Source organism: Megalops cyprinoides, chromosome 1 (assembly GCF_013368585.1).
Source record: "Megalops cyprinoides isolate fMegCyp1 chromosome 1, fMegCyp1.pri, whole genome shotgun sequence".
NCBI classification, from domain to species: domain Eukaryota; kingdom Metazoa; phylum Chordata; class Actinopteri; order Elopiformes; family Megalopidae; genus Megalops; species Megalops cyprinoides.
In genome coordinates this window covers 22579030-22594406 of record NC_050583.1, presented here as the reverse complement: position 1 = coordinate 22594406, position 15377 = coordinate 22579030, and the positions used below count along the sequence as shown (strand labels likewise).

Here is a 15377-nt window from a genome sequence, read left to right as displayed (position 1 = left end):
TGTTCATTATTGATGTAGATTTCCCATTTCCTTACTTTGAAAAACATGCTTAATATACTAGACTTATGCAGGGACATCTAAGAAACAAGATTCTGTGCTCCATACACAAAGGATATGTACATTAGCTAAGAATTAATGCCTTAAATCATCACACAAATGCGTTATGGTTTGAATATGCATGGATAGGATGTTATTTGGTTGCCAGTTTGTTTATACAAGAAATTAGTGTCTAAGAGAAGCTGGTAGGATATAATTTTCCAAATTAGCTACATTACTGAGCAACTGGATGATGAGTTTAAAATGGTCACTAGAGAGCGCTCTCTACCCTGAAACATTAAAGCTTTTCCTTGTGATTGCTTCTGGTGTCAATGCATAAAACAAACAGGTATAATAACAAAATTATTATTGTTATTATTATTGTTCTTGTAATAGTGATAGAAATCATACAACAAAAATAAGTACTACAGTTATAGTTAAAATAGTTAATGTTGAAGTTTAATACTGAAATTATTTCTGCACATGATAGTTGTTGGGTCTAATACGATGATTGAAACAAACTCATTGTAAATGAAAAAAAAAATACTTTAAGCAAGTGCATGTTTATCAATGCATAAAGCTGACAGCATCAGTTGTGAACAAAGGCATCTTCTCACCCGATGCCCGTTTGTTTTAAAAAAGAAGCTGTGTAGATTTTTTTCGTCCTTTTTCACTTCTTCTCACCACATGAACAACAAATGCTTCCCCCCTTTTGGAATAAAGTCTCTGAAACTGCTTAACAATAAAGTGGACCACGAATCATTTGAGGGATTTCTTGGATATCAAAGGATGGAGTACTTCAGATGGGATACTACATATTGCAGGCTGTATTTAAATCCAAAGAGGCTATGACATATGTTATGACATATATTAATGTATTAATGTATTTCTTAATACATATTTTTTCTGACATTTTTTCATGGATAAAATTTGTTGCTGCTGTTGTGTTTCTCCTGAGTCTTGAGGAGACATGTCCCTTGTTTATTTGACCGAAATGGTAAAAATGCTCCCTCACTGTCTCTGCTGGGTGTGTTCCATCTGCCTCACACTCAGAAGGGACACTCGAATGGCTTCCTGTGCGGATTTCTGAAGCATTTATCAAATGGACTTGGTTATATAAAGCCATTTGTTCACACAAGGGAACAGATTGCCATCTCTTGTTAATCCTAGTTCTTCCCCCCTCTGCTTGCAATCAGACAGTAGAAGCTAAAAGACCACATGAATTACAGGCCCAGCGCTGCTCCCATCCGGTGACTCCCAGCCTTGTACATCCTGTCTGTGTGCTTCAAAAAGGAGACAACAAGCAGCCTCGCACACATACACACACGCACACACACACACACACACACACACACACACACACGCACACACACACACACACAATCACGCACGCACACAGGTTCACAGACACATGCACACACATGCTAAAAAAAATAAAAAAAAAATTCAAGGGACAGATTCTTTTGAGTCATACGTGTTGTCATGTCAAGCTAATGTGGAAAACAGAGTGCTCATACAATGCTTCCATTACATAGTGGAGGTTATTTTGTTTTAGATCATGCATACAGAAAATATTCAGCAGTATATTTTCAGAGTGTTCAGAGCTGTAGTTTTGAAATCAATTGCTATATTCAATCGAATTCCAGAAAGCAGATAATTCATATCACATGAGCTTTTTCACTAATACAACAGAATGAATACAATGAATTTGCTGTGGTATCTGACCACATGAAGGCAGAAAATATAGTGAGACGAGCTTCTGTGTAACATACTCCTTTGAAGATCGAAGCTAATGTCATGCTGGAGAATGTTCTTTCTATAGTTTCTATCATCAGGAAATGCTTTCACACCCACTGCACGTGTTGCATGAGTTCTTAAACCTGAATCAGGAGAAAGGTCAAAAACAAACCAAGGTAACATGAGACTCACAAAGTCTAGTCTATTTTTAGACCAAATCTACATTTTATTACACAGACTGATCTTTAAATTTGGTTTAATTCTCAGTTTGTTGTCATGATCTCATTATTGGCTCCTATTGGCTTCAGATAATAACATAATTGATCAAACACATTTTATTTTATATAGCTGACCTAATGATGGTATATATATATGTATATAAATGATCAAAATATATACATTTCACACATACATTTTATAAAGTTTTTAATTTTATATTTTATATATTAATTTTGAAAGAAAGTAATATATATATATATATATATATATATATATATATATATATATATATATATATAAAAGTGTAAGTATAAAAAAGAATGGATAAAAAAGAATGGATTGGCTGATTGATTTTCTGAATTATTTTGCTTGTGAAACATGGAATTTCAAACAAGATCAGATATTTTGCCTGTGGCTTTTTCATAATACTCCATATATCCCAAAATACCCCAAAACCCCTTGTGCTTGGCCCAGTTCTCATTGCGCCCATTGCCTTACTCCTGATATTGCTTCACATGTTGTCTTCTCCATAACTTTTTCATGTAATCTTCAATTTAAGCATCATATCTGACCTCTAATTCCCTTTCTAATTTGTAAAAAGTCAAGAATGATGATAAAATGACTAAAGGAAATCAGACTAGGTACAGGATTTATTATTTTATTAATTTACATATATTAGAAATCCTGTGGTATATAGCACCAATATACACTGAACAGATTATGAGGGGACAATGAAACGTGTGACAGATCAACATTATGTGCAATAACTAAATCAAGGGAGTAATTAATCACAGAAGAGCCAGGTATTTTCAAGATGAACTGCATTTCCCCCTTTGTATAACTGAAAGACAAAAATAAAATGACAGAAAGACACTTTCACAAGAAAATACTTCTATTTCTAATATTGAAAAGTACACCTAAATGATAATGCATTTCCAAATACTTTTACTCTGTGAAATGATAAAGTGCAGTGGTAATAGAAGTAGAAGCTCAATAGTAGAAGTGTAATTCCACATATTCAGTTTACCAGACAGCACAACTTACATAAGTCTTCAGAGTACAGGCATTGGAGGAAATTCGTAATGCACAGTCAAGTTGGCAAGTAATCCTCTTACATGACAAATGTAGGAAATTCACCAAAATTCATATTGCAAATGTACTGCAATGATTGCTATGTCCCAAACATCCCTTTGCCTCACATAAGAGGATTTAGTTTCATTAGTATCTGTCTAACACACTCCGCTGTTTTGCGTTTCCTGTGGTATCACGTCACACAAAGCCCAAGTGTATAAGCAGGCCTTCCTGCCCGAGCTCCACTGTGAACAGAGGGAGGGGGTTGGGGGGACTGGTTCCTGGATGATTTAAAGGCAGCCTAATCCACTTCAGCTTCCCTTTGCACACCAGTGTTTTGCGCATTTCATTTTGCGCACATTGACATTCATTTTGTGCACGCAAGAGTTCATATTTTGCACGTCAGCATCCTTTCAAACAGCATTAAAACTCAAAACTTTACCTTCATTTTCATTTGAGCTGAGACTCTCAAATCAATTAACTCATTTCCTTAGAACATTAAGACGCTCTAACAGCATCCAGAATGTTTTTTACAATACCCATTTTTTGTCAGTAAAGGAAAAAGACAGTAAAAAAGAGATATTATATTACTTTCACATGCAAATAGATTGACTGTGATACATCAGGAATTTCCAAATGTGTCACTGTCATACATGCTTTTATTACATGTAACAATATCCTCCATGGTTCACATTTTTCTCAAAAACAAAAAATGCATTCATTATTTAATAAAGACATATATTCAGAAAAAACATGTTGTGGACTGTGATGAAAGAACATTTTTTATAACAAAATGTATCCTGTACATTCATATCTCAAAGATGTTTGTGCATTGAGAAGCATCTTGAAAGAAAAAAAAAATACATTTTGCTGTCAATATAATATTGTAGCTCTCAATTAATTAAAAAAAGAAAAGTCTAAATTTGAATTAAATAACTGACCCATTAAAATTGAGGTCAGGTATTAACTGAGGTCATGCTGTTCAGAGGAAACAAATACAAACACAGCCAACACATTGAAAAAAAAAAAAAAAAAAACAGAAGAAGAAGTCAAATATTGTAGTTGCCTATTTTTTTTAACAGACATATGACAATTAGAAACAGTATCTGATGGTAGCAAAGGCCCAGTCAGTAACTGAAACAATTCACCACTGTACCTGTTAGGAAATAGAAAACCAGCCATGTACTGTCATAATTGTAAGACCTTTGGCTTTCATTGAAAATTCTAGGGATTGCTTTTATGTGCTCTTATGAGCAGACAAGAGCACTATAGAAAGTTACAGCATTTCCATTTACCATCAGTTCATTCCAGTTTTTTAAACTTCTTTGATTACAGCTGCATGGGTCCAGCAGAGGTATTTCCAAATGGTGTAGAAGCAAACTGCCATAGCCAATAGCCCAAGCATGGGCCAGACTGCATGGGCAAGAGACAAACAATGACCCCTTCACATTCGAATAAAACTCACAGAGACAGCAAATCATCTGCCACATGCCAAGTCCCAATGTCTCTCAGTGTTGATCTGGAAAGGAAAGAAGAAAATGGATTTAGGTAGGATCCAAATCATCATATTACTTTACTTTTACTATTCATCCTCATATATTTAGTTTTGTTCCACCAGATTTGCAGTCATTGTTTTATGTCCATATTTTTCCTGTGATTAAAGATAATATTTTATGCATATACAGTAGCATATACTGTATATACATAAAAGCTTCATCTATAGTGAGGTATGTAGTGAGCATTTCAGCTTGATTAAAAGGAAGCAGTAGACTGTCTAATTTATGTTTAAAGATATCAATGTTTACAAAATTCCTTTGTGTTTTATGCTGCGTCTAACGTTTGCCAATGAAGGTGGTTGGGTATCCTAGCGTCATGCAAGTAGACAATGTTGGAATCCTACAGCATTTCAGATTCAAAGAAAACATTATAGAAATAGATGTGGTTTTGGAGTCAGAAATGGCCAAATCCAGAGGTGATGGAGCACCGCCGAACCCAAGCTGACTGACTTTAGAATAAGTAATGTTATTCATCAGCATGGCTCATTATGCTACAGCATGACAGATATGCTATAAATGGGATTAAATGTTTAAACTGATTTACTAAATTGTGCTAATAGTTCATTTCTATGTCTGCACTTACTTCTTTTAAAATTGTATTACAGAGTTTTCTCAGAGTGGGAAGCAATCTTGGAAGCTGAAACTAGGACATTGTGGTGGAAGCTAACAAGATTTAAATGAAACATCAGAGATACACTAAAACAGGTGGGTAAAACTCTTTAACTTTATATTAAAAACATCTGTCATCAATTACCAGATCACATCATTCCTGGTGGACCCTCAAAACTAACTACACTAGCTAGGAAAAAGGAAAAGGGGAATTTTTTTACTTTTGGACAAGCTGAAGATGAATGTAAATCATTCAAATGATCCAGTGGGAAATTTTGTTTTTGAGTCTCATTACATGGAATCCTACTTCCACATACTGCTAAACAGTGAAATTCATAAACGTCACCTGTTGTGATGGTCGTGATCAGACTTTGAAGAGTAATAACATGCAACTAGTTAAATGTTAAGGTGCAGTCACTTAACCATGCATGTATGCATTAACATATATACTGCATTATCTGTCTTAACTTAATGAACAATACCAAAAGTTAACAATAAAAAGTAACCTTCTAATTACAATAATACCATAGATAAGACATGTTTTTTGACTTACAAACAGAAGCATAGTTAGAATGGAATAAAAAAAACTAGGTCCGAGAAGACAATACAAAAATGGAGTTGCATGGAATCTATGGTTTAGTAATGTTAATTTTCATTAAATAAGGCAAAGGACAGAAACAGTGACATACATTTTTGGTAAGAAGAGACTTCTACAGCATCACAATGATTTATTTTCACTGCACACTAATACATGCACACTGAAACTCTCTTATGGATTTTTTAAAACTGAAAATGTATTCTATGACATTCAACTGTGTCAAACCAGTGAGGGGTAATGCACACATTTGTGCAGACATACAAAAACAAGAAATCTCCTTAACAATTCAGCAGCTTCCATGAAAGATGGTCTGGTCTACAGCTTGTCTGCAGGATAACATGGGATTTGGGGAGACTTGTCAGAGGGTTAAACAGCTCTCTAATGGGCTTAGTGCTTCATGCAGAAGTTGTGGGGGATGGGAAAGACCCAAGGACCACAGTATACCGTCTTACATAGTAAAAGCATTCAAACAGTTCTTTGACTTCATACTTCTTACGACAAGTGACGACTTTGTGATCATATAGAATTAGCCCTTGTATAGCTAGTTGAGAGAGAATGGTAAATATGAAAAGTTCACCAACATCCCCTAAGACCACAATTTACAAATTAATTATCGATTTAAAAAGCAATAATAACTAAAGAAAACATATAAAAGAGGATAACATAATGATTCAGTGCTTTGTTTAGCTGTGCTTAGGCATAGTGGGCCTGTGATATGCCATGTTACTGTATTACCACATTTCAATCAAAACAATGGTCCTACAGAAATTATCTACAGGAACAGTATCACTGCCTTTAAAACTGTGCTGGTAAATTGTGTGCTTTTTATGGGAGTAAATGGTAACTATTTTACACATTTTCATATCTCATTTTTATTTTTTGTGCAATTTATTTCTTGAATCCCCTCTGACTTGCTTGAAATGAGTTGAAATATTTTATTGATAGATAGACTGAGTGATTAACTGGTGGATGTCACCAAATTACGACATTTCACTGGCAGAAACAGGTCTGTATTTGGTTACGTGACCTCTATTAAGTTGGCTTAGTGTGACCATAATGCTAATCTGATCTGTGCTCAAAAAGTATGGTGTACATCATGTATTGGCAGTCCATAAGGAAATGTACAAATAAACTTGTAGAAACTTTTCCAAATTTTCCATGTTCACGGTGTCAGTACTTTTATTCATTCCATTCTGGTATTGCTCCATAGCAAGGCCAAATGGTAATTCAGAGCTGAAGCCAGGTGTGGAAAAGCAGTGGGGTCCTGTTAGTTTTTATAGCTCTGTTTGTGCTTTGCTTGGCTTTATTCTTCATGACAAAAGGGGGCAGGGCATTTAATGTCACAGAAGAGATCCGCAGTGGGAGTTGTGTTACAGCGTAACGTGGTTGGGAGCCCATGGATTTGCCAAACAGCTGAGCTTTGCATGCCTGGGAAACTGTGAATAGTGCATGGTCACACTTAACTGGGGAGGGAAGACAAGTCATAGGAATAGTTTCCACAGAGCGGCACGGGAAGCCTACTGGGCGCTTGGGCTATGGCACGCAGTAACCTGCGAACCCTCTTCACATGCAATGCGCTCCCCTAGAGAAAATTTCGCAAAGGCTACCACCAACGTCAGAGGCCCTGGCAGGTGGGATAGTGAATTACCCTAAGCACTTACAGTGCCTACAAGCTGTCAGTGCAGACAGGGGAGGCTTTGGTCCAACTAACTGTACTCAGAATGTTTTCACATATCCACCCACAATGTCATATATATAGTAAAGAGAAATATAACAAAAAAAGTGGAGTATTTAGTTGTATAAATTTTAGCCTGCTTGAGAGAGCTGTGGACGAATGTTTCAGGTGGTTTAACCTGTGTGGAATCTGACCTAGTTTCAGCAAATTAAGCACAGCACACTTAGCAGAGGTTCAGCAGCTACACTGCATTTCAGGGCTGGGAAAAACCCAAGCAATTTCTGCCAACTGGGCATTACTGGGGTTCAATCAGAAACACCAGTACTAGCTGTTCAGAAAAAAAAAAACTATTTTAGCTGCCATATACAGTATACCTGTGAATCCAACCATATAAATAGTCTGTTGATGGAAATAAATCAGTAGTGTAATTACGTATGAAACACTGCAAATGTTGAAACACCTCTTTCACAACAGCATTGTATTAAAGATGCTGTGGAGTCTCCAAGTATCTCAAGTAATGTGGCAATGTGTTTTTCCTGGAGAGGAACTCATGATAAAGCTCTGGTCTTCTCTCCACCCAACTTCCTGGAAGCCATGAATTGAGAATAGAGAATTACAGGCCATTGCATGGTAATTTATTTTAAATTGCTCTGGGAAGTAATTCCCTGCTGCTAGAGAACAGTCACATAAGGAGATATAGGCCTAAAACTATTTAAGGTACCTGAGTGAAGTGTTTCACAGTATAAGGATTAAAAGTCACAAGTGTAGATACAAGAGTAACTCATGTATCACCTTGATTTGTTCATTATAATATGTTCTTTCCAAAGCTGAGATGGACCAGGCCACTCTACCGATATGTTGAGCCTGAGGTTTATTTTTAATAACTTTTACATGCATGGAATGTTTATTGTACATGGTCATTGCAACATATGGTTCAGTATCATCTTTGCCCTTAGCCTTAACCTTCTTGTTTGCGATTTTGTAAGTCACTCTGTGCTTGTGACATGTAACTGACATATTATGACTATAGCTGAAATGCAGCAAAATGAATTACATATATTACATATTTTTCTGGAGGATGGTGTTCAAGGGGAAAGTGACATTAAAAACAAGCTGTACGCACTTCACCCCCCCCCCCCCCTCCCCTCCCCCAACTACATTTCACTCATCATAACACTGCTAGCCCTGAAAATCAGAGTGCTTTCTCTGTGGTGTAAGCTGAAGCTCTGGGAAACAGCAGTGGTAACAATTATAGCCATTAGGAAGTGACCAGAAGACAAAGCTTCAGCCCACAGCAATGTGGTGTCACAGCAGAGGGCATACAACTGGAGTCTCTGTGGACTGCGTGCCAGGAACTGAGAGGATGAATGGACACAAACTGGCCTTTCCCTCTCAGCAATCATCACAGTTCCAGTGACTCAGTGCCACCAGGTAGGAGAGGTAAAGTGCACCATAACTTTGCATTGTGCACTGACACCTGGATGCTTGCTCAGTTAAAATCTACAACCAATCTGCACTGTCTACACTGTAATGTTAACAGGCATGGTGTGATATTCTAATATGTGAGTCCTCGTTTCATTTACCAGAAGGTAAGTACTTGCTGAGCCAGATTGGACAAGTGAGAATATGGCAATCTTATGTGATGTAAATTAGGCTATTTAAATTTGGCATCATGATGCATCGTGATAATATGCTTTTAGTGTTGCCCAAGATTGCCCAAGATGACCCTGGTCAACTATTATCCAATAAAGGAAATTTGGTTGTTATTCTCAAATGGATAAGAATATTCAGTAATAAGCAGATACTGCCCCAACCATACTCATTCACTGTAATAAGTGCCCACCATCAGCATAAAATGAGAATATTTTTCTAAACCATTTGAAGTCCATTGAAGAAATGAGAATATTTTTTCGAAAAATTTCTGTCTTCCTTCAAGTAGCAGGATTGTACTAGATTAGAATGTAGTCATGATGTTAAAATGACATCACTCACTCCTATGTTCTCTGCCAAAGAAGGTTACTACCAGAGTAGCAGTATTAAATTGTGAGACATCCCCCATAAGACCATTCATAAGGAAGGAATGAGGCAGCACAACTACAGTGATCAACACTTGACAGGCTGTCCAAAGCCTGCAGGAGGAAACCACTGCTCTCCATGCCCTTCCCAAAGACACCCATGTGTCGCAACATAATGGTAGGGTCTGCACAGCCAGAGAGCCAGCTGTTAGCAACTGTTAGCTCTGTTCCTCTCATGAGGAATGTGGCATGCCATGAGGAATATGGCTGAGGGATCCCAACAACACTGAACAAGTGTCTAATGGCACACAAAAGCAGTGGCCTCTATGAGGCATTGCACACATCCTAAATAAAGCAGACAACATGTTTGCCAAAGACATTATTCACACACAGCTTGCACAGGCAACAAACAATCTGGAGCCTGTCCAATGAGACCAATACCCACTGGAAGCGGAGGGATGTCTTGCCACCGTGTCATAACTGCTTCAAAAGGCTATCATCAAAAAATAGGCTCAACATCACCCCTCCCTCCCGCCCCACAACAAAGGGGGCACCTTCAATGACTATAAACAATAAAACCAAAGTTTTTAACCCTCTATTTATTATATGGGAAATTACTATACAGCGGAGAGGCCGTTATAGTTGAAAATAGACTTGAGAAAATAACACTAGGGGAGTTTTCAGTGACAGTATCTGTTTATTAAAAAAAAAACTAAATATAAAGTTGAAGTCAGAGAAGTCATTCATATTCAAACCGTGTTTATGAGAAATGCATTAATTATATTATTTATTAATTTGTATTAATCATGTTCTCCAAATTCTACATAGTTTTGCAACAGTAATTCCAACCTATGTGACCTGTGTGACTCCATCTGGGCCAATCTGGCACCAAAGACACTCACACCACTGACCACTGCTTACCTTCTCAGCCTGGTCTTCCACAGGTCAGAAGTGAACATTGTTCCACACAAGAGACTAGGGAATAATCGAAGAATAAACAGAACATTTTGTCCAGTGGTCACCTGGGAGTACGCAGCTGCAAAGGACACCCGCATGTCCGTTGCTTCAGACCAACGTGCTCCTCTTCTCCTGCACGTCGGTGGCTGGCGTCTCGTACGCTGTGACCATGTTGTTCTGGTCCCAGCGGCCCGAAGCAGGCGAACCTTGCATGACCACCAGTCTGATGGGAGATTGGCTGGGGGCGGCGGGAGGCTCTGGCGCGTACTCTTTGGTGGGATCTTTGCCCCTGCAGTCATAGAGTATGCACGAGATCAGGAAGACCAAGAGCAAGATCACGTAGCTGGCGATCAGGATGATGAGGTTGAGCGTGACGGGATCAATCTCGAGGTAAAATTCCATAAAACCCATGGTGCCCCTTCACATCCTGCGGTGCCCATGCAGAGGGGGGAGAGCAGCCATCCGTTGCCTTCAGAGGAGGAGGAATCAGTGAGGCAGAGAGCGACAGCAGGGCTCTCTGCTGCAGATCAGAGTGGATGTGTGGCTTTGTGGTAAAAATACTTTAATCCGCACTACTCGTCCAACCTTGAATTCCAGTAGCCAATGATTAAAGCAGCTCAGATTAATAACTTAAGCCGCCATTTTAATTTTGCCAACTGCACAGAGTAGAATTAATTCAGTCAAACACTGTAGTAATAGAAAAGGCAAAGGATCCTTTCTGCCAGACACAAGCAGACTGCTTGCCAGGCAGCATGTTTTGATGTTTCAGTGTTTGAACCAAAGCAGCTATATGTGTTTGTTTATGTAATGTATTCAATTTAATTCTATGCCAACACCATATCAAGCAATATATCAACAATATCTTATGTGAATTTCTACACATATTCTACACAACACATCTGTGGTCTGTTGTTAAAAATGTAAATGTTCAGTTCAATATCCATTCAAGAAATTTAGTCTGTATGTACAAATCATACATTAACATTTGTTTATTACAGGGTAGGAACAGGTATGTTTTCTTTGATGGTTGTTGTCATGTTGTTACATCTGGAGTCACAGGTCACAGGGATGAAAAACAAATTTGAACACATTGTAATTACATATACCCCATGCAAAGTCAGTGGTTGGTATTTGATCCATGTAGGTTTGGGATTATAAAGATGAAATAAGAGATAATAGGAATAAATATAAATATAGAATAAATGAAATGTTTTTCATGAAATATGGTATCTCTAATGTTTAGTTTTAGTTGTGATCTATCAATAGGTAGACTTGCTGACCTTCCTTGCATTACCATTTCAATGGTGATGTTTTTCTTTTTTTTATTTCCCGGTTTTGTCGCATATTTTAAATGTATATGTTGGAAAAAATGTCACACAGCCTTGACACAACAACAATAATGGAAAGCGTTACTTTCTGAATAGTGTCAATGAAAAACATTGATGTTCACTGGAAACAGACAGAAACTAGAGGGCGAAGACTAATCATTTTAATTACGTGTCAAAATATGTAAATCACAAAATTGCAAATTACCGTTGCTCCCATATTTTTTCTCTGTGTAAATACAACAAAAACAAGGCTGTTCTAGGCCTCTGCAAGCTCTGTACCAGAATTACCAGGAGGAAGTTTTGTACCATACATGCTGTACATTCAGTACAGTTTGAGCCCTGAACCACATTCAGGGGAAATCCCTCAAGACATTGAAGGCATGAAAGAAGTCTGCTGCTTCAGTTTTGATCAGTATCTTACCTAGAGGGACATAGCATCTTTCCCAAGCATGACTCAATTGAAGGCTCTCATGCACATCTTTCAGTTTAAGAAGTCAAAAGAATCATTTGTTTTGGGGCCTATATCCAGTTTATTTTTCTACAGGGCAAGATGTGGATACCCCCCTTTTAAAACCTCTTGATTCCCATAAACTCAGGACTATAGCATCAACGCTCCTGAATAGGGCTGGATTTTCAACTACTGTTGTATTGCACATAGACTGTACCACATTGATGATTATCAAATCAAATAAAATCCCAGCAAGATGGCCTACAAATAACATCCAAGTAATTTCTTCATCAGATTTCATCCAACGCCATTAAACCCATGTGTATCTACTGGACTGTGACCCCTGACCTCCATAATATTGATCTGCGTGGCCATTGAGGTCACATCTTGCTGTGGCTTGTAACTCACCACATTATGCTATTTTAAATGTTCAAGCCCAATGTTAAATGTTCAAGCCCAATAGAGAAACATACTTTTATTCAAAATACAGTGCATGCATAAAGAACAGTATATTATTAACTATAATACATTACGTAACCAACTCTCTACAACCTTCTCACCTCTACGTGTGGCCAGCTGCATTCAGGTCAGCAACATTTAGAATTTCAAATGTGCTCAAAACAACCTCAAATGTTTCTAGAGACTACACATATAATTTCATTATTGTATGGTATACTCTCTATTATATGCATTTTATTGTGATGTGTAAATTTCATGGATGTCATTTTCATACAATTATGTCATTCAGCTGCCTGTAATTATGTTACTGACAGCCTTACACAATGCTTTAATCTTGCTTTGATGTGTGTATCCTTTTAGTAAGTGCAAGATATTGTTCAGCAAGGGGTGTTTTTTTTTTACCAATGCATCTGGATTTAATAAGCAGGAAAGCACAGCTCTGCCTGTAATCTCCTCTGGGAGCATGTGCCACTGCATGTCACTGCTGAGGCTGTGGTTGGTGCTTTTGTGTGTGTGATGTAATGTTAATCTTAATTGTGAGTGCACTTTGGGAGTGGACCATCTGGCTAAATCAATTTGAGAGATTTGGACAGTAATCTATGAAAAGGGAGGTTGATAGACAAGGGGGGAATGCATTCTGAAATATTCTACCTTGGAAAATCATCAGGGCAAAATGTAACAAAATGCCTGCTTTGAAAGACCAAAGCCCCTCTGCAGGATGTAATGGCTGTTTTGTAAAGGATTTTCTAGTCCTATAAAGGCAGAGAGGCAGTGGCAGCTCTAGTCAGGGCTCAGCCGTTGGTCTGTGACCTTTGAGGTCATTCCATTCCAAGTGCAAAGCCCATACAAACTAACCCGCAGCACATCACTCTTTTGACTGCAGATTTCAATGAGGAGAGCAAGGACAGCAAACCACACATCGCATTTTCTCCCTTATTTGTTTATCTGAGAGACAACTGTCATCCATTGTAAGGACAGCACTCACCAGTTGATCAATGATTTAAATGGTGGTTAATTCTTCTTTGATACATTCTTTAGTAGTTTAATTTATGGTATTAAGACAGGTATTTACTACCATGATGTGATTTTCTTTTTTCCTTTATTCACAGAAAAAAAACCCCAAAAAAACCTTTGAAATGGTAATCTTCTAACGTCAATTGAATCAGGATGCAAATACATCAGTTATCTTATATCCCCTCTGAAACCCATTTCATTTCCAATTATTAGCATTGTAGAGACTCTCCCAAGTGTTAGATTAGCTAGCCAGCCAGGTGCAACTGTTAATTTGATTTTTATTTCAGAACATTATGCAGCACCTCTCCATTTCAAAGGAGTTTGTTAAGTTGTTTCCAAGTAGCATTTGCAATATTTCACTGTCATTGCTTTCATGTTGTTATAGCTTCCATGCTGTTAGTTTGTCTATACTCTGGCCTTACAATTAATTATTTGATAAAGACCAATGAAAAATGCCTGTGTCATACCATTGTAAGCCAGCTCTGGGTGATATTGCTGATATCCTCAAATTTCTGCAATATTCATACAGTAGCTATGGCTAAGAAATAACACAGCAGTAGTGGAAATATTAGAATTTTTTATTATACTGAGTAAAATTAAATTTACAGTAATGTACAAAAGTTACTAATGCACTGAACAGTTGCATTCACTTATTGCACTGAGTGACTTCAAATGGTTAGTGCTGAAAAACCAGGAAGTGTCCTTTCAAGCCTTTAAGGCAGGTATGGGAATTTTGCCATTTGCCAAATGCTATCTACCATAAAGGATCATGAGCTGAAAGAGTAATGTTATGAAGCACATTGGATCATGCTCTGAGCAATGTGTATGAATCAAGCCATACAATGAGCAAAGTATATGAATAAAACAAATATTTTCCCAGAAAACTGAGTAGGGCATATCCAGGTTGTTTTTCTCAGACAGAGCAGATTCCTCCATTTTCACATTGAGTGATGGCAATTTTTTTTTTTTTTTTGTGAATATGTGTACGCCCCCACTTATCTGCCCTGTGTATATTCACAGGAGTGTGGACTGTCAACTGCCTGAGACATTCTAAGTAATAACAAGATGGCAACATTAGCTCACTGACACTAGTTATCCTACCTTGTGTCATGTATTTTGCTAAATTGTTGCTATTATCTGCTACAGCTCCCCTCCCAGATAATTTGCAGCTTACTATATGTCATGTATACAGTATCTTTTCATGCACTGTGGATGCCCACCCCCACCCTATACAGTCATTCTGGTCAATTTCACCAGACTCCTAGGGTTAAAATCTGAAATTTTCCTTATACAGATCAGACTATCCTAGCCTGAGATGCGTTACTGTAGATAACAACAGACCTTGTTACTTGTTCATTGGATGTTTCACATGTTGTGTAAAACATGATGTATGAATGATAAACAGTCAGGGCACATATGGTACCAATTAACAGGCATATTAACTCTGATCAATAGAGGGCAGCCGCTCAGCACAGCTGCACCATCATTTTGCAGGAAACAGTGGAGGATCAGAGGAAGCTGGTATCAGCCCACAGCACATGCAACACAGAGGAGACTGCACTCTTGTGTGCTATACTCCCATTGTAAGACTGGGAATCCAGTGCCACTTCTGTGACCGTTGTGCTTTCAAAGTAAATTTAACAGCCTTTTTGTTT

At 37.8% G+C, this 15377-nt stretch overlaps 1 protein-coding gene across 1 annotated transcript; it reads right to left on the bottom strand.

The window, feature by feature from the left end:
- Positions 1–10539: 10539 nt before the first annotated feature.
- Positions 10540–10992, bottom strand: si:ch73-256g18.2 (small integral membrane protein 36). Its single transcript, XM_036521770.1, has one exon. It carries the CDS (start codon positions 10882–10884, stop codon positions 10582–10584), a length of 303 nt encoding a protein of 100 aa, XP_036377663.1. The 5' UTR covers positions 10885–10992; the 3' UTR covers positions 10540–10581.
- Between the last annotated feature and the right edge of the window lie 4385 nt (positions 10993–15377).